General features: G+C 43.6%; 1 protein-coding gene across 1 annotated transcript in view; it reads right to left on the bottom strand.

Annotated features, from left to right (window-relative positions):
- Window positions 1-26076, bottom strand: part of LOC141166145 (doublesex- and mab-3-related transcription factor 1-like) — a 531682-nt gene that overhangs the window by 344143 nt on the left and 161463 nt on the right. The window contains exon 3 of the mRNA XM_073652547.1: window positions 12840-13123. Within this exon, the coding sequence (XP_073508648.1) occupies window positions 12840-13123 (284 nt within the window). The remainder of the gene's footprint in view (window positions 1-12839; window positions 13124-26076) is intronic.

The raw sequence follows: 26076 nt of genomic DNA on the forward strand, positions 1-26076 counted from the left end.
CATAGCGCCCGCTGCGCTGAGTCGTTGGATGCAGAGGGGTAATGATAGCAAAGGGAGAGTCAGCTCCTTCTTCCGTCCAGGCTGCCAATACATTTGAAAGTACGATGCCAGGCGTGTGGCTGGTGCCGGCGTTGCGCCCCCAATATAATCATCCTGCATGTCATACTTGGCCCATGGGCAATAGTTTGACAGGTGTGCCTTAGAATGTGTAGGGACACACCACTTTGACATGGAGAATGGCAACATCTAGTTAATAATTATTACTACATTTCTGGATCTCTCTTGTCCTGATTGCTCTTTAACTTATATTTATTCATTTTGGGCATGTTCTTATTTTTATTCTTTCCTTGACCTCCAAAGTGCAAGCACAATATATTTCATGGAGAACACCTCTAAACTCCAACAGAAATTGGTTATATCATACGTTAACATTTACAGAAAAAAAACATAGAAAAAGTCAAGATTATAATAACAAATATCATGCAAATTCAACACTGGTGGCACGCTCAGCTAAAAAACATTTTATCAAACCTTGAAGACAGGTAGTAATATAGTGATATATTTCTGACCATGGATTTGGAATAAACATTATCACAAATGATTTGTGTTATAAATGCTCTGCAATGAAGTGTGTTTTGGATAGGCGTGTGCAATAAATCATTTCAGGATTATCAATCTCATTTTAGTGAGCATACATAACAGATTTGTCCTTTTTGACATTAAAGAGCAGTAACTTTATATCTTTTTTTTTCTAGGAAAGGAAAGAAGGCGAAAGAAATATACTTAAGAAGCAAGTGGCATGCTTGGAAATTGTATGCAATTCATGACTTAGAAACAAGTTGTAAATCTCTTGACATGTCACGGTAGTTGTTCAAATTTTAAGGTCCTACAATGTTTTCTGTACTTGTCCCTGACAGTAGTCCGCAAGTAACCAACCACCACGCTTCATAATACAAACTGGTATTCACGCACATCAAATTTAGGAATAATTGTAGATCACAATAGTAACACTCTTTCATCAGTTTGTCATGGATAATAAAAAAGTCAGGGTTTAAAATTCAAACCTTTATCTCCCTGACATAACGTTTTGGGATAGAGACGAGAGCCCCCATGCACGTTAAACTGTTGCCTGATCCCGCTGATACCGGCAAGTTTGGCAAACTTTAGTCTAATATGTTTGGGAACCTTTAGGCTCTGTTCAAGACATGATAAAGCCATATATTAGGGGTATCGGTCCAGAGTACTCCCTGACATATACTTATGATTTTTTTGTGGTGGCCAAATTATAAATAAGTGCAATGTGCAAGAAGCCTGATTTGAATAGAGTCTTGTAAGGAAAAGTACCATTTAAGAAACTCTAAAAAGATAACCTTCTCAATTGTGATTTAAACAAAAATATGAAAAAGACTCAAGACTAAATTCAGACTTTCTGCTGATTTTTTTTTAACACAGTTAAGAAATAATTGGATAATTTTGTAAAAACAAAAGCTATGACTCCAGTGTGATCAGAGTATGAAGCCATTTATGTTTTGAAATACATACTTTTATTTCTGGTAAAAAAGGTATACAATGAAGCAGGGCTATGGAGTCCGTAAGCCAAACCTCTGACTCCTCAATTTCCATAACACCGACTCCAACTCCGACTCCTTTATACTGTACATGGCTCATGTTTAATTGATAAATTTACTGTAGCACAGATTCATCTCAGCTAAAAGTCTAGACCTTTAGATCAGGAATAGGACAGACATTTATAGAACATTTCATAATTTTCCCAAATTCTTATGAAAAAATATTCCCCACAAACTGCATTGAACTACTGTACCCAATTTACAATATATTTTAGGAGTCGGAGTTGGTACATTTTATACCGACTCCGACTCCACCAAAATGGGCACCGACTCCGACTCCATGACTCCGACTCCACAGCCCTGCACTGAAGAGACCAAAGGGAAAATAAAACAATTCTAAATGTTCTCTCTCCCGCTTGCCCTTGTAATCTAGCTGTTTTAATTTCTTCATATTTTGGCTACATTTTCCTATGTTAGCACCCACCAAATGAAAAAAGGAGGCAGAACTAAATATCTCACTAAAATTACATTTATTTTATTATAGACAGATTAAATTGGGTACATACATCACAAGATATCGAAAAAAGGGACTAAAAACACTGATTTGCTAAGTATAAAAGCTATTAAGGCAATGGTAACCAAAATCCAACTGTAAAGTTAAAGGAGAACTGCAATTATCATGTATTATAGACAGATTGCATAGAAAAAAATTGATGAATGTAAAGTGCTAGTGCATTGTGCCCAAAATGGACACGGAAATAATGAACTTAAACTGAAATGCCTTGATATCTGCGATTCGACATCTTATTCCCGAGAAATCCATGTTTTTCTTATATGTAAATGAGTTGGTTAGATCTATGGGCCGGACACTGATCTTCATGAGAATCTCCCTCCAGAGGCTATGAGAGGCGAAACATGAGACATATAATGACTGCTCTCTGCTCCCGATCTACATGTCACCTCCATGAGCACTTCGTACATGGCTGTATATGTCATCAATATATGATGTATATGACGGATTCATTATTATTATTCATCACACATCCACATCAGCACCTCATATCTTTTCAATTCTAGTGCTTGTTTTGCATAAGCACCATATATTTAACCATACATATTATCAGCACTTTAACCTCTCCAGCCATCTATAATTTATTTAATTAACCCCTTCACACCACGGCCATTTTCCATTTTTGCGTTTTCGTTTTTTACTCTTCTTCTCCCCAGAGCCATAATTTTAAAATTTTTTTGGTCAATATGGCCATGTGAGGGCTTATTTTTTGCAGAACGAGTTGTACTTTTGAATGATCCATTGATTTTCCATATCATGTACTTGAAAATGGGGGGAGGGAATTCCAAGTGCGGTGAAATTGCAAAAGAAAGTGCAATTCCACAGTTGTTTTTTATTTTGTTTTTATTACCATGTTCACTAAATGCTAAAACTCGCCTGCCATTATGATTCCCCAGGTCATTACGAGTTCGTAGATACCAGACATGTATAGGTTCATTTTTTTATTTAAGTAATGAAAAAAATCCAAAGTTTATTATTAAAAAAAAGTGGCCATTTTACGAGACACATAGCGTCTCGATTTTTTGGGATCTGGGGCTGGGTGAGGGCTTACTTTTTGTGTGCCGAGCTGATGTTTTTATTGATGCCATTTTGGGGTACATACAATGTTTTGATCGCCCGTTATTGCATTTTATTGCAATGTTGCTGCGACCAAAAAAACGTAATTCTGGCAATTTGATTTTTTTCTCGTTACGCCGTTTACCAATCAGATTAACCCCTTTACCCCCAAAGGTGGTTTGCACTTTAAGGACCAGGCCAATTTTTACAATTCTAACCACCTCTGTCACTTTATGAGGTAATAACTCTGGAATGCTTCAACGGATCCCAATGATTCTGAGACTGTTTTTTCGTGACATATTGTACTTCATGATAGTGGTAAAATTTCTTGGATGTGACTTGCGTTTACTTGTGGAAAAAACGGAAATTTGGCAAAAATTTAGAAAATTTCACAATTTTCAAACTTTGAATTTTTATGCCCTTAAATCGGAGAGATATGTCACACAAAATAGTTAATATATAACATTTACCACATGTCTACTTTACATCAGCACAATTTTGGAACCAAAATTTTTTTGGGTTAGGAAGTTGTAAGGGTTAAAAGTTGACCAGCGGTTTCTAATTTTTTCAACAAAATTTACAAAACCATTTTTTTAGGGACCACATCACATTTGAAGTGACTTTGAGGGGCCTTCATAACATAAAATACCCAAAAGTGACACCATTCTAAAAACTGCACCCCTTAGGGTGCTCAAAACCACATTCAAGAAGCTTATTCAGGTGCTTCGCAGGAATTTTTGGAAAGTGGAAGAAAAAAATGAACATTTAACTTTTTTCACAAAAATGTTATTTTAGACCCCAATTTTTTTATTTTTGCAAGGGTAACAGGAAAAAACGGAACCCAAAATTTGTTGTGCAATTTCTCCTGAGCACGTTGATACCCCATATGTGGGGAAAACCACTGTTTGGGAGCACGGCAGGGTTTGGAGGGGAAAGAGCGCCAATTGACTTTTTGAATGTAAAATTTGATTGAATAATTAGTGGATGCCATGTTGCGTTTGGGGAGCCCCTGATGTACCTAAACAGTGAAAACACCCCACAAGTAACACCATTTTGGAAACTAGACCCCTCAGGGAACTTAGCTAGATGTATGGTGAGCACCTTGAACCCCCAGGTGCTTCAGAGAAGTTTATAACATTGAGCCGTAAAAATAAAAAAATCAAGCTTTTACCATAAAAATTATGTTTTGGCCCCAAATTTTTTATTTTCACAACAGTAAGAGGAGAAAATGAACCCCAAAAACTTTTATGCAATTTCTTCTGAGTACGCCAAACCCCATATCCCATACGTAGGGAAAATACACTGTTTGGGCGGACGGCAAGGTTCAGAAGGGAAGGAGCAATATGTGACTTTTTGAACGCAAAATTGGCTGGAATTCAGAGCGGACACCATGTCGCGTTTGGAGAGCCCCTGATGCACCTAAATAGTGGCCTCATTTTGGAAACTAGACCCTTCAAGGATTTTATCAAGGGGTATAGTGAACATTTTGATCCCAGAGGTATGACACAGAAATTGATAACATTAGGTCATCATATTTAATAAGTTGTCATTAGTCTTGAGTGCAAGTGCTCATTACTTGAGTTTGGGTACTCTGGTATGCACCAAGTATCTCGGGTGCTCGAGTGACATGCTCGAGTCCCCGCTCCGCATGTTTCACGGTTGTTAGACACCTAAAACATGCAGGGTTCGCTCGTGCATGGCAGGCTATCTCGCAAGATTTTTTTGGTCGCGAAGCATATAGGTCGGAGACCCGAGCATGTCACTCGAGCACCCACGATACTCGGTGCATACGCAAGCACCGGATGAAAACTCAAGTAGCGAGCACTTGCACTCAACACTAGTCCCCATATCATCTAAATTTTTTTTCTTTACTTTTGAAAAAATTCCAACCCCAACACAATCCTAACCCTTGCACAACCCTAACCCTAGCACAATCCTAACCCTAACACATCCCTAACCCTAGAGTTTATTTTTTAGGCCTTTCCTCGTATGGTATAAGTGATTAGACAACTTTATTCTTAGGGTCGGTGCGATTACAGCGATGCCAGATTTATATCGGGTTTTTATGATTGACAGCTGTCACTCACTAAAAGATGCTTTTTTTTTGCAAAGACTAGTTTTTGCATTGCCATATTTTGAGAGCTATAATTTTTACATATTTCTGCCGACAGAGTCATGTGACGGCTTGTTTTTTGCGGGACTTCGATCGCAGCATTTCGGGGGTTAATGTGCTGGGAGTGGTGCACATTAACCCAGCGGTGATTGCACCCGCACAGCTTGTGTATGGGCGAAATCGCCAGGGCACAGATATGTATTAGTATGCCTTGGGCTGGAAAGGGGTTAATTCTTTTTTTATATTGATAGATCGGGCGATTCTGAATGCAGTGATACCAAATATGTGTATATGTGATTTTTTTTTATTGTTTTATTTTGAATGGGGTGAAAGGGGGGTGATTTAAACTTTTATATTTTTAAAAACTTTTTAATATTTTTAAAAACTGTTTTTTTACTTTTTACTGACTTCAGTAGTCTCCATGTGAGACTAGAAGCTGCGATCATCAGATCACCTGTGTGTAGCTGAATTGCTCACTTGCTATGAACTTCGAGCCCTGGGTGGAGCTCATAGCATCCCAGCAAAGACAACCACAGGGGTCTCCTGCAGACCTCGGGTTGTCATGCCAACCCATTGGCGACCCGCAGTCATGTGACATGGACGCGATTCCATGGGCGGCAGTCAGGGGCACATGACAGCTGATCAGATAAAAAACACAGCTAAAACTTGTACGCAAAAAACAGATGTCTGAATGAGCTCTAAAAAGAGAGAATGTAGAAAAAAAATGCAACAATTAACTATCTAAAATCATTGGTGTAAAGCTACGCTAGCCATGAACAGTGTGTGGAAATGTCTCTAAGGTTAAGTTCATTATGATAGAGCCGATAAACACCACCCATTGCTAGCTAAACAGCTTAAAGACCACATGGAGCAGTCCTCTCCCTATGCCCTAAAACTAATAAAAAAAATCAAATAACATATGATCCAAAAGAGATAGCAGATATCTTCCATGAATATTTCTCACAACTCTATTCACTTCCTAATCTTTCCCAGTCTAATCACCCCATAAGAGATACTCTTATTAGTTCCTTTTTGAACTCTTGCCACTTACCCACTCTCCCTACTGAGGCAATCACGATGTTAAATGCTCATATCACAGAGAAGGAAATTAAAGATATAATACTGTACAACAATTGCTAAATAGGAAAACACCGGGGTCTGACGGCTTACCCTACTTATATTACAAAACCTTCCAGGATGAACTCCACCCCAGTCTGACAGTCTATTTCAAACCCTCAGCAACAATTAGACTTCCCCATAGCTCCCTCAAACCATTCACAATAAAGAATGGTACCAGACAGGGGTGCCCATTATCTCCACTACTCTTCGCCCTATGTAGAGCCTCTTGCTGCTGCTATTATATCAAACCCAGACATTAACCGCTTTACGACCAATGAAGTATAGGTACGTCATAGGTTGCCTCCCCCTCATTGGTGCGGGCTCCGGCACTCAGCCTGCACCTTTTCAGGCACATCTGTTGTGTGCCACTAACAGCCGCAGGTGGAATCATGATCCATTCGCAGCTGTTAACAAGTTAAATGCCGCTGTCAATCTCCGACAGCGGAATTTACCATGGCCACGCTGGAAGTGCGCCAGTAATTCTGCTCATCGGCACACCCGTTATATGAACGCGGAGTGCCGATGGGTTGTCAGGAGACCCCAGTGGTTGTCATTGCCGATCTGCTATGAGCGCCGTCCAGCGGTCTGCGTTCATAGCAAATGAGCATTTCTGCAACACATAGCAGAGCTGAAGCCCTGCTATAAGTTGCACAAGCGATCAGATGATCGCAGCTTCTAGTCTCCCATGGAGACTACTGAATCAAGTAAAAAAATCTTTAATAAAATATATATAAAAGTTAATATGCAAATTGCCTCTTCAGAGGAAAAGAGGACTTGTACTCTATAGCACCACCTATTGGAAGAAGCAATCCTACAAGTCACAATCGACCTTTTAACGAGTCGTGCAATATGACTTATAAAAACATAACATATATAAAAGTTAAAATCACCCCCCTTTCACTACATTCAAAATAAAACAATTAAAAGAAAATCAAAAATACACGTTTGGTATCATAGCGTTCAGAATCGCCCAATCTATAAATATATATAAATAATTAATCTGATGGGTAAACGGCGTAATGCAAAAAAGAATGAAAATGACAGAATTACGTTTTTTGGTCGCCACAATAAGATGCAATAACAGGCGATCAAAACATCGTATCAACATTAAAATGGTATCAGTAAAAACATCAGTTCAGCGCGCAAAACAATAAGCCCTCATCCGATCCCACATCCCGAAAAATAGAGACGCAATGGGTCTCGGAAAATGGCGCCTTTTTTTTTTCTTTTTTACAAATTTTAGATTTTTTTTTCACTTCTTAAATAAAAAAGAACCTTTACATGTTTGGTATCTATGAACTCATAATGACCTTTAGAATCATAATGGCAGGTCAGTTTTAGCATTCAGTGAACTTGGTAAAAAAAAAAAAAACACCTATTGTGGAATTGAAGTTTTTTGCAATTTCAACGCACTTGGATTTTTTTCCCCGTTTCCCAGTACACAATATGGTAAAACCAATGGTGTCTTCAAAAGTACATCTCGTCCAGCAAAAAACAAACCCTACATGGCCTTATTGATGGAAAAATAAAAAAGTTACAGCTCTGGTAAAAAAAGAAGCAAAAAACGAAAACGGAAAAACCCAAGGTGGTGAAGGGGTTATTTAAACGTTCCCTTTTTGCTGATGATATTCCGCTGCAGAAACGCTTAAAAAATGCTTGGTAGAAGGTCTGCCATGTTCCAGCACATGCTGCGGAAATTTCCGCTGCGGATTATATTTGCGGAAAAAAACGCAGCACTACCAATTATTTTGCGGAAGCGCTGCGTTTTCTCCGCCATTGACTTGCATTGGAACGCATGTAATCCGCATCACTGGATCTGTACATGCGGATTACATGCGTTTCAATGTGCGGATGGTACCCGGGTCTGGAGAAGAGGACACTCTCCTCCAGACCCGGGTACCATGGAACCTGTAAAAAAAAGAATAAAATAAAAAATAAACATTATACTTACCTTCTGATGGCCCCTGGTGTCTTTATCCTGGCTTACTGGCAGATTGCGGTGGACTCAAGGACCTGCCATGATGTCATTTAGTCATGTGACGGGTCACACGACTGCTGACATCGGCAGGTGCTTTCAGTGTACTGCGAGCTGCCGGCAAGCCGAGACACATCGAATAAAGACACCAGGGGCCATCAAAAGGTAAGTATATATTTATTTTTTAACATTCTTTGAGGTCAAACTATATAAATCCATGCCGTTTGCATGGATTTATATAGTGTGACCAAGTTATCAAGCACTTTCCAAGTGATACTAAAATTGTTTGGAAAGCACTAGTCAACCCGCATGCGGAAATGCATGTGAAGAACGCTTCACATCCGCTTGTCCCTGGCAGGAAAAATGCATGTACAATCCGCTTGCGTTTTTTATGCTTGGAAGATGCAGAAACGCTCAGGAAAAAATCCAGAGCATTTCTGCATCGTGGGCACATAGCTTAACAGTCACCAATCCTCACCTTTATCTTCCCTATCTACACTCCACTTTATCAGAGCTTGGTTCCTTGTCTGGCTACAAAACAAACACCTAAAACAGTAGCTCTCTCATTAAATATACCAATCCCCAAACTGAACCTCCTCCGTAATATCCATGTAATGGCTGTGTCTGACCATGCAGGAACACGGTCTGATCATTCAACATCTCCTGGCCAGGGGGATAGAAAAAAAAAGTATCAGACATTACAGCATGGGATCATAAATAATTATTTCTTTGAGGTAAAACTCAAATAGGCAGGGAAATGTTTTACCTCACAAAAATAATCAGCTGCAATATCATGCTGTAATGTCTGTATACTGTTCTGCTTCCTCCCCTGCCCAGGAGCTGTGGTATGATCAGACCATTTTCCTGCACGGTCAGACACAGACATTACACAGTACACAGCAGGGGAACATTTATAAGATTATCTCAGCACAGGAACATTTTATTTAAACACATCCAATTGTGGAACTTATTATTATTCCAAGATATAGTGATTAAAATTAACTTTTGCTCATGGGAAAACCCCTTTAAGGTCACTTCAGGCAGCCAATTTGAAATTCATATGGCCAGGAAAATGCGACAGAATCTCAAAGTCAATTTTGCTGAATGACAATAATACGGGAGCCCTCATTTTATCCATTATCACTGGGCTACTAACTTACACAGAATCCCTGCATGGTCATCTAAACATGCTTACACGAAATGGATGGAAATTGAAAAACTTTGGCTTGCCCCAGCCCACCCTAACTCTCTGATATGGAATGAGTTTTACAATCCTCCTTCAAATGAACTACTGGGCCCAGTGAATTTCACCAGAGACATTGGGAGGACCTGCTCCAAAAAATTAAAGTTATCATCCACAAACTCTTCTCTTCCTTCCTTCCTATTCCATCCAAATTTCCCTGAAAGCTTTACCCCCTCAATAATGGGAACATGGGCTCACACTGGTCTGTCTAATTTTGCAGACATAACTAACTATAAGACAAGAACTTTGCTCCCATATGATGAGATTAAATCTAAATTAGCCAGTTGTATTCTCCCATTATTCCAATACATTAAGAGCAGTCATTTTGCCTCATCTTTACTTCGCTGTTTTTAGGTTTCTATCCCAACATTCTTTGAAAGACTTTGTAGAAATGGTCCGTCAACGAAAGGCTTAAAATCCGATGTTTAGAACATTATACAAAACCCCGATGGAAACTCCTTGGCTACGTATCCATAAATGCTCAAATGGGAAAGTTATCTGGGTACAGCCCTAAGCGATTCTGATTGGAGATTTGTATTGACGAGAGCAGCCATTTTGGCATCTTGTATCACCTATAAAGAGAACCAATACAAGATCCTCCACTTCTGGTACCATACTCCTGAGCTTCTACATAAATTAGATCCACCCATTTTCCCCTTATGTTGGAGATATGCCTTGTCGACAGGATCTATATTTCATCTATTCTTGGACTGCTCCCTGATAAGACCATTTTGAACAAATGTACAAACTTTGATTAAACAGATGTTTGATCAAGACCTATGGCTAATGTGGCACCCCAGGACTCTGGTTGCCACAGTGGCATTGCCTCCCTCACAAGGGGTGATGCCATGCCTGGAAGCAAGGAGTGGTCCCCTAATCAGGTTTACTAGTATACAACACTTTCCTGGCTCCAGACCAGAAAGGGGAGCTCCTCCCGTTCACACTGGAATATGGATGCGGGGTTAGAAAGAGTTGGTTGTGAATTGAGAAGAGTTGAAGACCGGACAGCGACGAGGAAAGACCTGGGGAGTGGAGCTGTAAGCCAGCTCACCCCAGAGGAGAGAAGCGCAGAAGAATCGGACACTGGAATCCAAGGTTGTGGGGCACTGAAGGCCCAGCAGCAGAATCAGGAGGGCAGGAGACTGCAGGTCTCCTGGCCCCATCAGACGCCCAGAGGCTTAGCAGCACCATAGGGCCCAGCACCGCCATGTGGGAGCGATACTCCAAGAAGGCCCGAGCTGCCTGCCATACGGGTGAGGAACAGACGTTTTACTCAGGGACGAGGGCAGCAGCACGGCTACAAGCAGCAGGGCCAAAGAGATTAGTGCAGAGGGAAGGCCTACAACTTTACCTGGCGAGGTGGATCCCCAACTTGCTTCAAGGCCGTCCGGACCTCTACTACCAACTAGTACCCATGCCCCGGTATGCTTAAAAACCGCAAGTAAAGATAAGAGGAAACCGCCATTAAGTTGTGGACTGGTCATTATCTGCGCCATCACCTGCATTACACCACACCAACCACATCCACCCTATAGTATCACTACATCCTGTCCTGGAGCTAAGCTCTGCCTTTGGAGAGCTGAACCAACTCTGCTGCATCACTATCTGCTCCAGAAGATCTGCACCGCAGCGGCGGCTCCATATAGCTGCATACCACAGGTAGCGTCACTAACATTATATATATAAAGACTTTATTCCCCTTTTAGCTCCCCCTTTTATTGACCGCCCTGGGTCACGGACCGGGTCACTGCTACCGTGACATCCCCCAGCATCGACCGGCACGGCTACCGAGTACCCCACGGCCCAGGGGGCGCGTCACTAGATCCTCAACACTTTTTACTTAATATTTTTCCGCAAAATATATCTAAAAGAACAGTTAGACTTCTCTTAAACATATTAACGGCCACAAGATGTCTGATAGCTTCTCAATGGAAACCACCCCCCTTCCTGTGTGTATATGACTTTTACAGCAGGATCACAAATCAGAATACCACACAGCTCTGAATGATGAAACAGTTGAGAGATTCAACCTCATTTGGTCCCCCATGGGACACCCAAATTTATTCACTAGGTCATATCTCCTTCTACCCTTCGACTCCTAATACCCTTAGGCTGTGTGCCCACGATGCGTGTTTTAAGCGATTCTGCAGCGGAAATGCTTAAAAAATGCTTGGTAGAAGGTCAGCAATGTTCCCCAATGATAATCCGCATGTGCTGTGCACATGCTGTGAAAATTTCCGCTGCGGATTTTCATTGTGGAAAAATACGCAGCACTACCATTAATTTTGCGTAATCGCGGCGTTTTCGCCTCCATTGACTTGCATTGAAGCGCGTAATATCCACATCACTACATGTGCACATGCGGATATTAAGCGATTCAATGTGCGGATCGTACTCGGATCTGGAGAAGAGTAGACTCTCCTCCAGACTCGGGTACCATAATACCCGTAGAAAAAAAAGAATTTAAAATAAAAAATAAACATTATACTCACCTTCTGATGGCCCCCGGCCTCCTTAGTGATGCGTCCTGGCTCCCCGGCGGCTCGCGATGGTGTAACAGGACATTCCATGACGTCATTTAGTCATGTGACAGGTCACGCGACCACTGACGTCGGCGGTCGCGTGACCTGTCACATGACTAAATGACGTCATGAAAGGTCCTTTTATACCACCGTGAGCCACCCAACACACCGGACGCACCGGAGAAGGAGACCGGGGGCCATCAAAAGGTGAGTATAATGTTTATTTTTTACCATTCTTTTACTATTAACTTGGTCACACTATATAAATCCATGCCGCTTGCATTTTTTCTGCCAGGGAGATGTAGAAACGTTCAGGAAAAAATCCAGAGCATTTCTACATCGTGGGCACATAGCCTTACTCATCCTCTTTCCCTTCTGTCTTATTTGCATGTCTCTTATGTATCCCTCCTTTGTTTTTTAGTGTGTTATATGTATAAGAAATTTGTATATTACCATAATATGTTACATATATGCCACAAACCTGATTTAATTTGTTTTTATTGTAATCTGCTAATCTTTATTCCTTTTTTCAAGTATATTTCAATTATTAAAAAATACCATTACACCAGAGATCAGAGATAAATTAAAATTATAGAACCCATATAATTATAAAATGAGAAAAAAAATAAAACCTTATACGACAGAATGCTTTTGGGATTTGCTATCCTTTACCTGACATTGATTTCCTGATTGAGCCTGGACATAAGCAGCAGGGATGCTTCTAAAAGTGTTCTTTATTGGCGCTCCACCTATGGCACTCAAATCACCAGCACTTGTGGGATCAGCAGTCACAGTCATTTGGTAGGGTGTATAATTGTACAGATTGTTGTAATAGGGATAGAGAGGTGGTTGATAGAAGCTACTGCAGTAAGCAGGATCCACAACAAAGTCAGAAGTGTTGTCCACATGCCCTCTGCTAGTAAAAGAAGGGATATCCTCAGCAAGCATCCTGTTCTCTGGAAGACACAAGAAAAAATTGCAATATTCTAAACAAAAAAACAACAACTACATGTTGACAGCATGTAACACATACCTATTGTAAAAATTGTTTACATGAACCATTAACCTGTCTACACCTAATGGGAATGATGACCTACCCTGCATGACATAGAAATGTTAGTTTTTTCTTAAAATTTGAATGAAAGATAGATTTTAATATGAATCAGTTATTCATACGCTTGCTCATTTTATCCAAAGGCATTAGCAAGCCATGTAAAATAGTTTTAAAAAATAGCTTAGAATGCTCTAATATAAAAAAAAAAAATCATGGGTTCAACACCACCAGGGTCACCGATATAGCCAATGATTGACTGCAGCGGTCACATGTTTGTGATAGTACTTCATAACTGAAGCAGGACATACAAGTGGACTGAACATAACTGAGGTGAAGGGGATCTCTAAGGTGAGTATGACTTTTACTATTTCCATTGAGATATCTATGTCGTTGCCTGCCCTTTCCCTCTCTGCTTCTGTCATTGGGTGGCTCTGCACCCTCGGTCAAAGCGACAACACTAGTCCTGTGTTCTCTCTGACTTAAATTACCGTTTATATTGGTAGCTCAAGAGTTAATTTCTTGGCTCCCTGCTACTTCACATAGGCAGGGCTGCAAGTTATTTAAAGGGAATTCCTGATTCATGCCTAGATTTGTTTACTGATCATTCTGCCGATTTTGTCCCTACTAGCCTGCACCACCGGCCAGCAGCTACGACAAAGCCTTAACCCAGAGTCCCTGGGTACGTCCACCGCCTTGAACAAGTGGTAAAGTGTGAAGATGAGGCATCCCCTAGAATCTCATAGTCGGAGTAGCCAGAGAAAATCCTGTCTGTGGTTTCCCTGTCAGGAGATCACTAACAGTCTCCCACTAACAGTTCTAAGCAGATTTGAAACACATTTTTCATTGACGTACAACCACTTTAAATGCAAAAACTTGTTGCAACATATAAATCACTTAGGTTCCTTTCACACTGCGTTCTTCACCATGTTAAGTGGTCCCATCAGGCCTTATGTCAAAACCGCCCACAAAACAGGATTTGGATGCATAAGCCAATGAGGCCATTTACTATATCGGTGCTGACGAAGTCACCGTGTGCTCTGTCGTACATAATTTTGGGATGTATATGCCTACTGGAGGTGTACACTCGGACACAGTGTCTGAGTATTTGCCTCCAGTAGGTGTATACGCCCGAAAATGATACGACAAAGCACAAAGTAACTCCGTCAGAACCATTATGTTATGGCCGCATCGGTGTATACACCCAAATCCCATTTTGCAGGAAGGGGGGGATTCTGCATGATGCGCTTTTTCTTCAGGTATAAAAATAGACACATAACAGAACCCCGGGGGACTCTAAAATAAACTGAAGCCTAACTGGTTCATTTTAGTAATGAAAAAGACAATATTAAATCAAAGTAATAAACACATGCTGTATCCTCACGTAAAATGCCATTAAAATGCCATACACTTAAAGGGGTTGTCCACTACTTTATATTCCCCCCTCCCATGTATCCCCCCCGGCACCCCTAAAACTTATTGCAAATACCTTCCATTGCAGATAATGCCTGTGGGCGGCGCTTTCACTGGCCGCTCACAGGCATCACGTGACCCCCAGCTGCAGCAGGCTCTGACATCCACTGTTGTCACGACAAGTGCTGGCAGCAGCCGGGGGTCTTTATCTTCCTGGTTCCACGGTGGATGTCAGGCTGTGGGCGGGGTTACCCTCTGCGTCACACCCAGCATCCACCGCGCTCTGCCTCTCCCCATTCATTGGGAAAGCACATGGTGGATCCTGGATGTGATGCGGGGGGTAACCCCGCCCACAACCCAGTAGCCACTGAGGGGACCCCAGCATTGAGTCACGCCTCACTTGTCGTGACGTCAGCGTTGTGTCAAGGGATGCCTAAGAGCGGTCACCGATAGCGCCGCTCACAGTCATTATCAGCAACACAAGGTATTTACAATAAGTCTTAGGGGCCTCGGGGGGATACATTGCGGGGGGGAATAAAGAATAAAGTACTGGACATCTTCTTTAAATGTCTACCATAACAGCAAAGACCCAATAATTAGATATGAAATAAAATAAATGAAATCTCCTCCTTTCCAAATGTCATTCTAACTGCAATATTTCATGTTGACTTATTTGATAACATATCATTGTAGCAGTTGGAGCCATTATTAGTCATACAGATAGTTGTAGACAGCAAATCCTTCGGTAACCTGAGGGGACGATTCTAAGGGTCTACTCTCCATTTATATAGAACATATGCATATGGAACTAACAGTACATATAATCAATAACATTTGAGCTATTTACTATAAGAAGTGCATGTTTACTTATCCTTTTTGGGACTATTATTTTGTAGATTATGTCTAGCAAACCATTCTCGAGGGACAGTGACCCTCGATACAAAGCTCCAAATCATTGCCATAAACATAGATTTAATAGTATAACATACTGACCCGGTTACCATAATAAAGAGCTAACTGTACTAAAAAGCAAAAATTTTATCTAACATATAACTATAAGTACAGAAAAGTTTATTCAAGGTTTCTTCAAAACATGAAAAGGCTAGCCTAAATTTAATGTAGCAGCAAATTACAGGCAAAACCTAAAAACAGAAGAAACTTTGTTTGCCTCATCCTGTGAAAAGGCATGCATACATGCTATGCATTGAGGATATGACTATGGCTTCATTTATTACATTATCTAAAAAAAACAGGATATGCAGAAACAAGCTTAACCCCATTCACAACCAAGCCTGTTTTCACCTTCCTGACCAGGCCAAATTTTACAGTTCTGACCAGTGTCACTTTATGTGGTACATAATAATTCTGGAATGCTTTAACGGATCCCTTTGGTTCTGAAATTGATTTTCCGTGACATACTGTACTTCATGATAGTGGTAAAATTTGTACCATAACTGAGTTTATTTGTGAAATTTTTTTTGCAATTTTCAAACTTTTAATTTTTATGCACTTAACCCCTTTACCTCCGAGGGTGGTTTGCACGTCAATGACCAGGCCAATTTTTACAATTTTGACCAGTCACTTTATGAAGTAATAACTCTGAAACGCTTCAACGAATCACACTGATTGTGAGACTATTTTTCCGTGACATATTGTACTTTATGATAGTGGTAAAATTTCTTCGATGTGACTAGCGTTTATTTGTGAAAAAATCTGAAATTTGGTGCAAATTTTGAAAATTTCGCAAATTTTCAAACTTTGAATTTTAATGCCCTTAAATCAGAGAGATATGTCACACAACATAGTTAATAAATAACATTTACCACATGTCTACTTTACATTAGCCCAATTTTGGAACTAAAATTTTTTTTTTGTTAGGAAGTTATAAGGGTTAAACGTTGACCAGCTATTTCTAATTTTTCCAACAAAATTTACAAAACCATTTTTTTAAGGACCACATCACTTTTGAACTGACTTTGAGGGGTCTTTATGACAGAAAATACCCAAAAGTGACAACATTCTAAAAACTGCAACCCTCAAGGTCCTCAAAACCCCTTTCAAGAAATTTATTAACCCTTCAGATGCTTCACAGGAATTTTTGGAATCTGGAAGAAAAAAATGAACATTTAACTTTTTTCCCAAAAATGTTTGGGCGCACAGCAGTGCTCTGAAGGGAAGGAGCGCCATCTGACTTTTTGAATGTAAAATTTGCTTGAATTATTAGCAGACGCCATGCCACGTTTGGAGAGACCCTGATGTGACTTAATAGTGGAAACCCACCACAAGTGCCACCATTTAGAAAACTAGATACCTCAGGGAAAGTGGACCCCAAAAACTTTTGTGCAATTTCTCTTGAGTACGCCGATACCCCATATGTTGGGAAAATACACTGTTTGGAAAAATGGCAGGGTTCAGAAGGGAAGGAGCACTGTGTGACATTTTGAACTCAAAATTGGCAGGAATTGAGAGTGGACGCCATGTCACATTTGGAGAGCCCCTGATGTGCCTAAACAGTGGAAACCCCCCACAAGTGACCCCATTTTGGAAACTAGACCCCTCAAGGATTTAATCAAGAGGTATAGTGAACATTTTGAACCCAGCGGTACAACACAGAAATTGATAACATTAGGTCATCATATTGAATAAGTTGTCATTAGTCTTGAGCGCAAGTGCTTGCATCAGGTATTTAGGTATGCACCCTGTATCGTGGGTGCTTGAATGACATGCTTGATTCCCTGCCCCACATGTTTCACGGTTGTTAGACATCCAAAAAAAACATGCAGGGATCACTCGTGAATTGCTGGCAATCCACGCAAGTTTTTTTGGCCGCTAAACATAGGGGGCTGAGATTCGAGCATATCACTCGAGCACCTTAGATACTCGGTGCATCAACACTAGTTGCAGTATCGTCATAATTTTTTTTCTTTACTTTTGAAAAAATCTCAACCTTAACTCTAGAACAACCCTAACCATAGCATAACCCTAACCCTAACGCAACCCTAACTCTAGAGCAACCCTAACCCTAGTGCATCCCTAACCCTAGCGCAATCCTAACCATAGCAAAACACTAGCACAACCCTAACCCATGCACAACCGTAAACTTAGTACAACCCTAACCCTTGCAAAACACTAACCCTACCGCAACCCTAACCCTAGCACAACCCTAAGCCTAACCCTAGTACAACCTTAACTATAGCACAGCTCTAACTCGAGCACAGCCCTAACTCTAGCACAACCCTAACCCTAGCACAACCCTAACCCTAGCACAATCCTAACCCTAACCCTAGCACAACCCTAACCCTAGCATAACCCTAACCCTAGCACAACCCTAACCCTAGCAAAATCCTAACCCTAGAGTTATTTTTTTACTCTGTTTCTCGTGCGGTATAAGTGATTTGATGACTTTATTCTTCGGATCGGTGCGATTACAGCGGTGCCAGATTCATATCGGGATTTTATGATTGACAGCTGTCACACACTAAAAGGCACTTTTTTTATTGCAAAGACTAATTTTAGCATTGCCATATTTTGAGATCTATAATTTTTGCATATTTTGGCCCAGTCATGTGATGGCTTGTTTTTTGCGGGACGAGTTGACGTTTTTATTGGTTCCAATTTCAGGCACGCAACATTTTTTGATCGCTTTATATTCCGATTTTTGGGAGCCAGAATAAACAAAAACCAATAATTCAGGAACTGTTTTTTTTTTTTTTTTTGTTATGCCGTTCCATATGTGGTAAAATTGATAAGGTAGCTTTATTCTTCGGGTCAGTACGTTTACAGCGATATCACATTTATATCTTTTTTTTTATTTTTTGGAGTTTTTACACAATAAAAACTATTTTATAGAAAAAATAATTTTTTTTGCATCACTTTCTTCTGAGAGCTATTACTTTTTTATTTTTCGGCTGATATAGCTGTATGGTGGCTTGTTTTTTGCGGGACAAGATGACGTTTTCAGCAGTACCATTTTCATTTACATTCATCTTTCTAATTGCGTTTTATTCCATTTTTGTTCGACAGTATGATGATGAAGCATAGTTTATTGCTTAATTTTTTATTTTAATTTTTGACCATATTGACGAAAGGGGTCAACTAGCGGGACAGTTTTATAGGTCAGGTCATTACGAACGCGGCAATACGTGTACTTTTATTGTTTTGTTTGTTTGTTTTTTTCAGAATATTATTTATTTAAGGGTATAATATATTTTTCTTTTTTGGGGATTATTTTTTTAAATTTTTTTTATATATATATTTTTTAAAATATTTTTATTTTTTCACTTTCTGACACTTTTCTTACTTTTACACATTGTCCCATTATGGGATTTTCAATTTTTGCAGCAGTCTGATTGTCTGTACAGCATAGGGATGTAGCAGCAACCCTGTGCTATGCAGCCTGTCAGCGCTGCACAGGGAGAAGTTACTTTCATCGTGCAGTGCGTACGTCGATACAACAGTATTTACACAAGAAAATCGCATGACAGAAAACATGATCAGTGATAACAAAAATTCTCCATTGCTTAACCCAGCAGGAAATACGGCGGAGTCTAAAAATCACTAAAGTTGACAAATCCCCGGGCCTGGATGGGATACACCAGCAAGTACCGCAGGAATTAAGTAAGGTCATAGACAGGCCATTATTTTTAATCTTTAAAGATTCCATAATAACAGGGTCTGTACCACAGGACTGGCGTATAGCAAATGTGGTGCCAATATTCAAAAAGGGGACAAAAACTGAACTTGGAAGTTATAGGCCAGTAAGCTTAATCTCTACTGTAAAATCCTGGAGGGTTTTCTAAGAGATGCTATGCTAGAGTATCTGGAGAAGAATAACCTCATGACCCAATATCAACATGGGTTTAAAAGGGACCGCTCCTGTCAAACTAATCTGATCAGCTTTTATGAAGAGGTAATGTGGCGCCTCTGAGGGTTCAGTCGCCACATAGATACTGCACCTCACCCAGAGGTGTGGTGTCTCCCTTTTCTCAGGTAAGATGGGAGTGCCGCACGGAACCCCAAAACACCCGCATCCAACATCACACTGCTCCAGGCCAGGCGGGGGGGCAAGATGCAATGTAGTCTTCTGCTGAGCCCTGGCCCTAGCTGGAGTAGGGGGGAACCCAAAGGTAGGGGGAACCAATAGTGGGTGTGGGTGGAGGATGCAGATACAGGAAGCACTTATACAGTAGATATAAAAGGGAAGCCATTTTAGGGCAGTAGAGGGAGTTCAGTAGTGGAGTGAGTGGAGGTAAGTGAGGGCTGTTCAGAGGAACAGTCCGGGTGCAGAGGCTCATCAGGAGCTCTGCTCCACAAGTTAGGGCCGAGGATGGAGGCCCCGGAGGGGAGCAGGGAGTAGGCTCCATTCTAAGGAAAGGATCCCAGGGAGTACGGCGTGTGCAGGACAACACCGTACGCCCCGCTCCTGCCAGGTGTCATGAGGGATCGGTTGCTTCATTCTAATCTCCAGGGGGTCAGGTTGGTCCCGGATCCGACATACAGGAAGGACTTCATACCCTAGCGGGATTGAGAGTGGGCAGCGTAGGGCAGCGGAGAGAAGGACCAAGTGTGAAGACGGTCAAAGTAGGAACACGAGAAAGTGGGGTTCCGCCAGGCATTCCTAAGCTGCTTGAAGAAGGATTGAATCCCTGTCCGGTGAACGCGGCGCAACGAGGGAGGCCTTCACCTGTAAAGTGCACTTGTGAATTGCCTAAGAACTGTAAGTAAAATCTTGGACGACTGCATCGAACAGCCTCTGACTGTTTCTTCACTGGCGCCATTCTTCCTCCCCTGCAATACAACGCCCAGCGCACCATTCATCTATTTTACACTGCCCTGAGGCCCACTCCACCTGTGGGAAGCCATACCATCTTTAGCTGCCCTGACATCTGCCTCAGAGGACTGTTGCAGCACTGGTGATCCTCACCATACACCACAGGTGGCATAACGAACTCTCTGAACTTTTTACTAATAAGTGATACCCCTTTGTGCACTGACCGCCCTGGGCCAGCCACCGTGATTCCTCCCAAAGAGTACCCCACTGCCCTGGGGGCGAGTCATCCAACTAGTGTTACAAACAGGATACGTGACCAACCCGCCATCTGCTTGTATTGTGTGCCTAAAGAAGTGTTTTCTGCTCTGAATGTGGCGCCCGCCCCAGAAGAACGGGCGCCATTATGGGCGTGTTAAAGGACAACAAAATGGAGCCTCCCATCGTGGCCGGGTCCCAGAATGGCGCCAAAAGCAGGCCCTGCCCCTTGCAATAGTGAATGTTCACGTATAAAGTTTAAAAATGTTTCCCAAAAAGTGTGTGTATCTACCATTACCCTCAGGGTATACAGGCTGAGGACTGTGAGCAGCCGGACATTGACATTGTACATAGTTCAGCACAAGTGTTGAGCCACCCCCATAGTGTTCGAGTTCGGTTCGGTTCGTCGAACACCCGTATGTTCGACGAACTGTTCGTCGAACTGTTCGATGAACACCTTCGAACACCATTAAAACCAATGGCAGGCAAACAAAAACACATAGCAACACATAGAAAACACATAGAAAACACTTCAAAGGTGTCCAAAAGCTGACAAACTGCTCAGAATACACAACTAACACATGGAAAAGTGACAAGTACATATAGTCATGCGAAAAGAAAAGAGGTGGAGGAGTAAAAGGAGGGGGAGACACAGATATAGGCATGTCATGCCCTTCTAAAACCAAAAAAGTGCGAAGCTGACACGGCCAGTCCGTTCCTGCCAGTGCCACCTCCGTGTCGCCGGGTTTGTGCCAGAACCACAGTGGACCCTGACGGCCAGCCCCCCTCTCCCAATACTGGTGCCTGTCCGCTGGTGGGTCAAGCCCCCCCCTCAGTGGGGGGGAGAGTAACATCTGCAGAAGAAAGACCATCTTCCAGCCAAACTAAGATGTCTACTTCTTTTCGTGGCCATTTGTGATACGATCCCTTTCTTACGGACACGCCCATCGCTACAAATTCCAGATGAGGCACAAAAACAGCAGGTGCTTCAACGGATATCAAGTGCTCCTTCAAGTGGGCTCTCCTCCACCTCAACTTCAACATCACAAATACTCCAGTCCTCAGAGGTGTCACCCCAATCGCACTTGCTTCCTCACAGCTCCCAAGTCTCCAGCTGCCCGTCTGAGTATGGGGTAACACAGAGGGTTGAGTCTGCACAGATGTTTACTCATACTATAGCCTGGGAAACGGAGGTCTGCTCCAGAGCTTCTGTTAATCCAGACGAGGAAATGATCTGCACTGATGCCCAGAATCTTTATGAGTCGGATCCAGAACCAGATGAAGAAGGTTCTGACATAATGTAGACCCTTGTTCCCAAACTGTAACTCCTGTTGGTGGAGACAATGATGAAGACGATGATGAGACTCAAATACCTGATTGGAGCGACAACTTGACTTTCTGGTCAGGGCAGGAAGAGGTTGGCTCTGAGGACGACCGGTGTGAGAACACACAGGGTGATGATGACGAGGTTGGAGATCCCACTTACTGTCAACCCACAGTCAGCCAGTCGATGAGGTCACCAGAGGAGGTGGAGGAGGATGTGACTAGCCCAGGGGATGGGGATGACTCGGTACCCGGGCCTTTGCCTGGCCTTGGGGATGTCTCGGTGGTCGACTCCCGGGCCCGTACCCTGGGGTCACTCTTTAAAAGGGTGGATAATTGTTAATTTTATAAGAGTTCGTGACGCCACCTGTGGTATCTGGTGAGAAGCACCAACGCTGCAGCAGTCCACTGAGGCCGGTGATAAGGCAGCTCGATGGTATAGCTCCCCACAGGTGGAGCTAGGCCTCAGGGCAGCGTATGCAGGGGGAATGCAGGACAGGCGAGACCCAGGTGGGTCAGAGCAAGAACGGAAACGGACACGGTAGTCACTTCAGTACCTTTTACTGGTGGAAATTCAGGCACATCTCGGAGCACTGTAGGGTGAAGGGTGCATATCAGGATCCTCCCCAATGAGCGGGTGTAGGGCCTCCTGTTTCTTGCCTCTGCGTAGTAAGTTTCTGACTTGCCTGGAGATAGGCCTAACTTTGTCTCGGTCCTGTGCTGGCTGACCTTGTGGTTGGGCCTTGTCTTGGAGTTCACGCTCCCAGTATGCGGGGTCTAAGCGTCTCCTGGCTCTGTTACGTATCAGCACTTTAGCGATCCTTGGACTTGTAGTTCTCCAGGGATTCCGGTTATGCCTTACTGGGTCATAGAGATCCCGGTAAGCTCGGATCCGGTGTCCGGTAAATGCTTCGGGGTGAGCTGGTTAAGCTTCTCTGCCCCTTATGTACTAACTCGCCACTCGCCTTCGGCCTACTCGGGCCCTCACTAGGCTATACACACTAACGGCAGCTTGCCGCGCTTCACCGATCTTATGGCGCCGGCACACCTTAAGCTCTAACTGGGCTCCCTGAATCTATCTAGCAGGAGCCTCGTGCTCCACTGCTGAACTATTAACTGAGTTCTCTAGACTAGACTGAGCTCCACTGCAGACTGACCTCTCTTAGGCTTCTCTACTGCAGGAACTCTTCAGAGGAACTGAACTGCCTAGCTCCACCTTCCTTATTTATATCCCCAACGGGCTCCCTCTGCTGGTCTGAGGTGGAAGGTGGAGATGTGTGAATGTTTATGGGGGCCTCTTGTGGAGGATTCCATCAATGCACTCATCTAGGATCTGTGATACCAAGCGCAGCGGGGCGTCACAGATGCTATTGACGATGAGGTTAGGTTGTGCCTTCCTGGACAGAGACGGAGTACTGGAAGCACGTCAACAACTGCATCCTCAACCACAACTCTGCCTCTGACCACAAGTCGTAGTGGCTCTTCAGGTCGCATGGGCTCTAAGCCTTGCATAGCCTGGGCATTTTTTCAGATCGATAAGGATGACCCAACTCGTGTTATCTGTAATATTTGTCACCAAAAGCTAAGTAGAGGCCAAAAAATCCATAGTTTGAGTACTTCATGCATGAACCGGCACATGGATATGAAGCATAAGTTGCAGTGCGAAGCTCACTGTGCTACAATGCGGCCTAGCCGGCCAGGCCAACCACCGTCTGCCCCATCTTGTGCATCCGTGGCCTCTTCATCGTCTGTGACTGGGGGGACAGCAGTCACACATGTTTTTGGACGCAGACCTGCCACCTCTTTACCCGCAACAGCCAGTGTGATTGGCAGGTCATCAGTTCATTTGGAAGTGGAAACACCTGCTGGTGTTGAGCGCTCTCCGACATCGAGAGCACCACCTTTGGATCAAGGCCACCTAACATGTCCGCCTGCATCTTCCTCACAGACCGGTAGTTTGCCGGGGACACCCTACTCAACCCCGTCTAAGCACAACAGCCAGCCCTCGGTCCCTCATATGTGGAAAAGTAAAAGACCATTTCCTCCTAGCCATGACAAAGCTAAGTGGTTGAATTTCACCATCTGCCTGATGGACACAGAGGATTTTCGGGACCTTATGTCCGTCGCAGTGCCCCAGTACCAGATGCCCAGTCGGCACTAATTCTCAAAGAAAGGCGTGCCTGTACTCCACCAGCATGTCGCACACAACATCACCGCTTCTTTGAGAAACTCTGTGTGTGACAGGGTGCATTTCACCACAGACACTTGGACGAGTAGGCATGGACAGGGGCGTTACCTGTCGCTGACTGGGCACTGGGTAACTATGGTGACAGCAGGACAAGGGGCTGCTGTCCAAGTTTTACCGTCCCCACGAGTTGTGCGTCAATCCTCTTTATCTCGAAGTTCCTCCACTGCTTCTGCCTCCTCAACCTCCTTTCGGTCCTCCACCTGCACCCAAAGTCTGTCTGGTAATGCCACCTGCTTTCTAAATGCGCAGAAGGAATCCTGCACACCTCCTTACTATGCTGGCAGCAGGGCTCAACAGCATCAGTGTTTACTTTGAAATGTCTGGGAAATGTGAGTCACACAGCTGAGGAGTTGTGGTCAGCTCTGGAGACCCAGTTTCATGAATGGTTGTCTCCACTGGACCTGCAACCAGGGAAGGCCGTGTGCGACAATGCTGCAAACCTGGGTGCGGCCCTTCGCCGGGGAAATGTCACACACGTGCCTTGTATGGCTCACGTGTTGAACCTGGTTGTCCATCAATTTTTAGCCCACTATCCCGGACTAGATGGCCTTCTGCAGAGGGCACGGTCGCTGTGTGCTCACTTCCGCCGTTTGCATCCCGCAGCTCAACGACTTACATCTCTACAGAAGTCGCTGGACCTGCCAGTTTACCGGCTGAAATGCGAAGTGCCGACACAGTGGAATTCAACTCTGCACATGTTGCAGTGACTGTGGCAGCACGGATAAGCCCTGGTGCAATACGTTCTGACGTATAGACTGGGCCAACGAGATCCAGAGGTGGGGCAAATCACGCTGCAGGAGTGGTCTCAGATAAGGGACCTATGAAGTTGGGGTGGGGTACCCGGAGCCGGGCTGGTAGACGCTGGGGGTTGTAGTCACTGTGGTGGTGACCCGGTCCGTGACCCAGGGCGGCCAATCCAATGGTAATTTGTATATATGGGTTTTATAATGTCCGACTACGCCCCCTGTGTAGTGCGGCCAAAGGGGCCGCCGCTGCGGAACAGTCCTCTGAAGCTGGTGGTTTTGCAGCAATGGTACTATTACTCCCCACAGGAATAGTGTAGCTTCAGGGCAGTGTGGGTGGATGATGGTGGTTGTAGTGAAGGGAGTCAGTAACGAACACAGAGTCAGTGTGATGCAGTCCCAAGATCTTTACTCACAGTTGTTGCAGTCCAGATTACAGGTATCAGAGCAATCTCCCCCGTCGTGCTGTGCATACTCAGTGAGGGGCTCAGTCCACCCCCAGATAGCTCCGGAGTACTTAGCAGGACCCCCTTCTGTGTGTCCTTTCTCTGGCCTTCTCCCTGCACCTCACACCCAGTGACACTTCTATCCGGTATCCTCGGGACTTGGCAGGCGACGTGTGTTCCGTCCCCTGGGTCCTATGTGGCTACCTTCTTAGTGAGACTGGTGTGGACTTTGGCCTGCAGTACATGAAATGCTGCAGCCTCCGGTTTCTAGTTGAGCCTTGCTGTTTCTCCGCTAGTTGAGGGACCTGTTCCCCTTAACTGGCCTGACCCCTCTACCTCCTGGTAGCAGCGGGCGTACGGGTGGCCTTCTGCACGGCCCATACCCCTAGGGTCCCTTCAGTTCCTGGAGCCTTCCTGCTCCCACTCCTCTCTTCTCTCCTTCAGTCCTGGGCCTCCCAGGCTAGGCCCGCCTCTGGAGCAGAGCTCATGCAGAGCCTCTGCTCCTGTCACTTCTCCTCCTCAGACTGGCTTGCTCTTTCTAAGATGGCTTCCTATTTATACTCTCCCTGTCATGTGCTCCCCTAAGCTGCTCCCCTAAGCACCCACTACATAGGACCCCTACCGCCAGCTAGGGACCTGGGACTGTGCTCTCCCTTAGGA

This window comes from Phyllobates terribilis, unplaced genomic scaffold, assembly GCF_046119375.1.
Source record: "Phyllobates terribilis strain yellow unplaced genomic scaffold, ASM4611937v1 Scaffold_1__5_contigs__length_1240528914, whole genome shotgun sequence".
NCBI classification, from domain to species: domain Eukaryota; kingdom Metazoa; phylum Chordata; class Amphibia; order Anura; family Dendrobatidae; genus Phyllobates; species Phyllobates terribilis.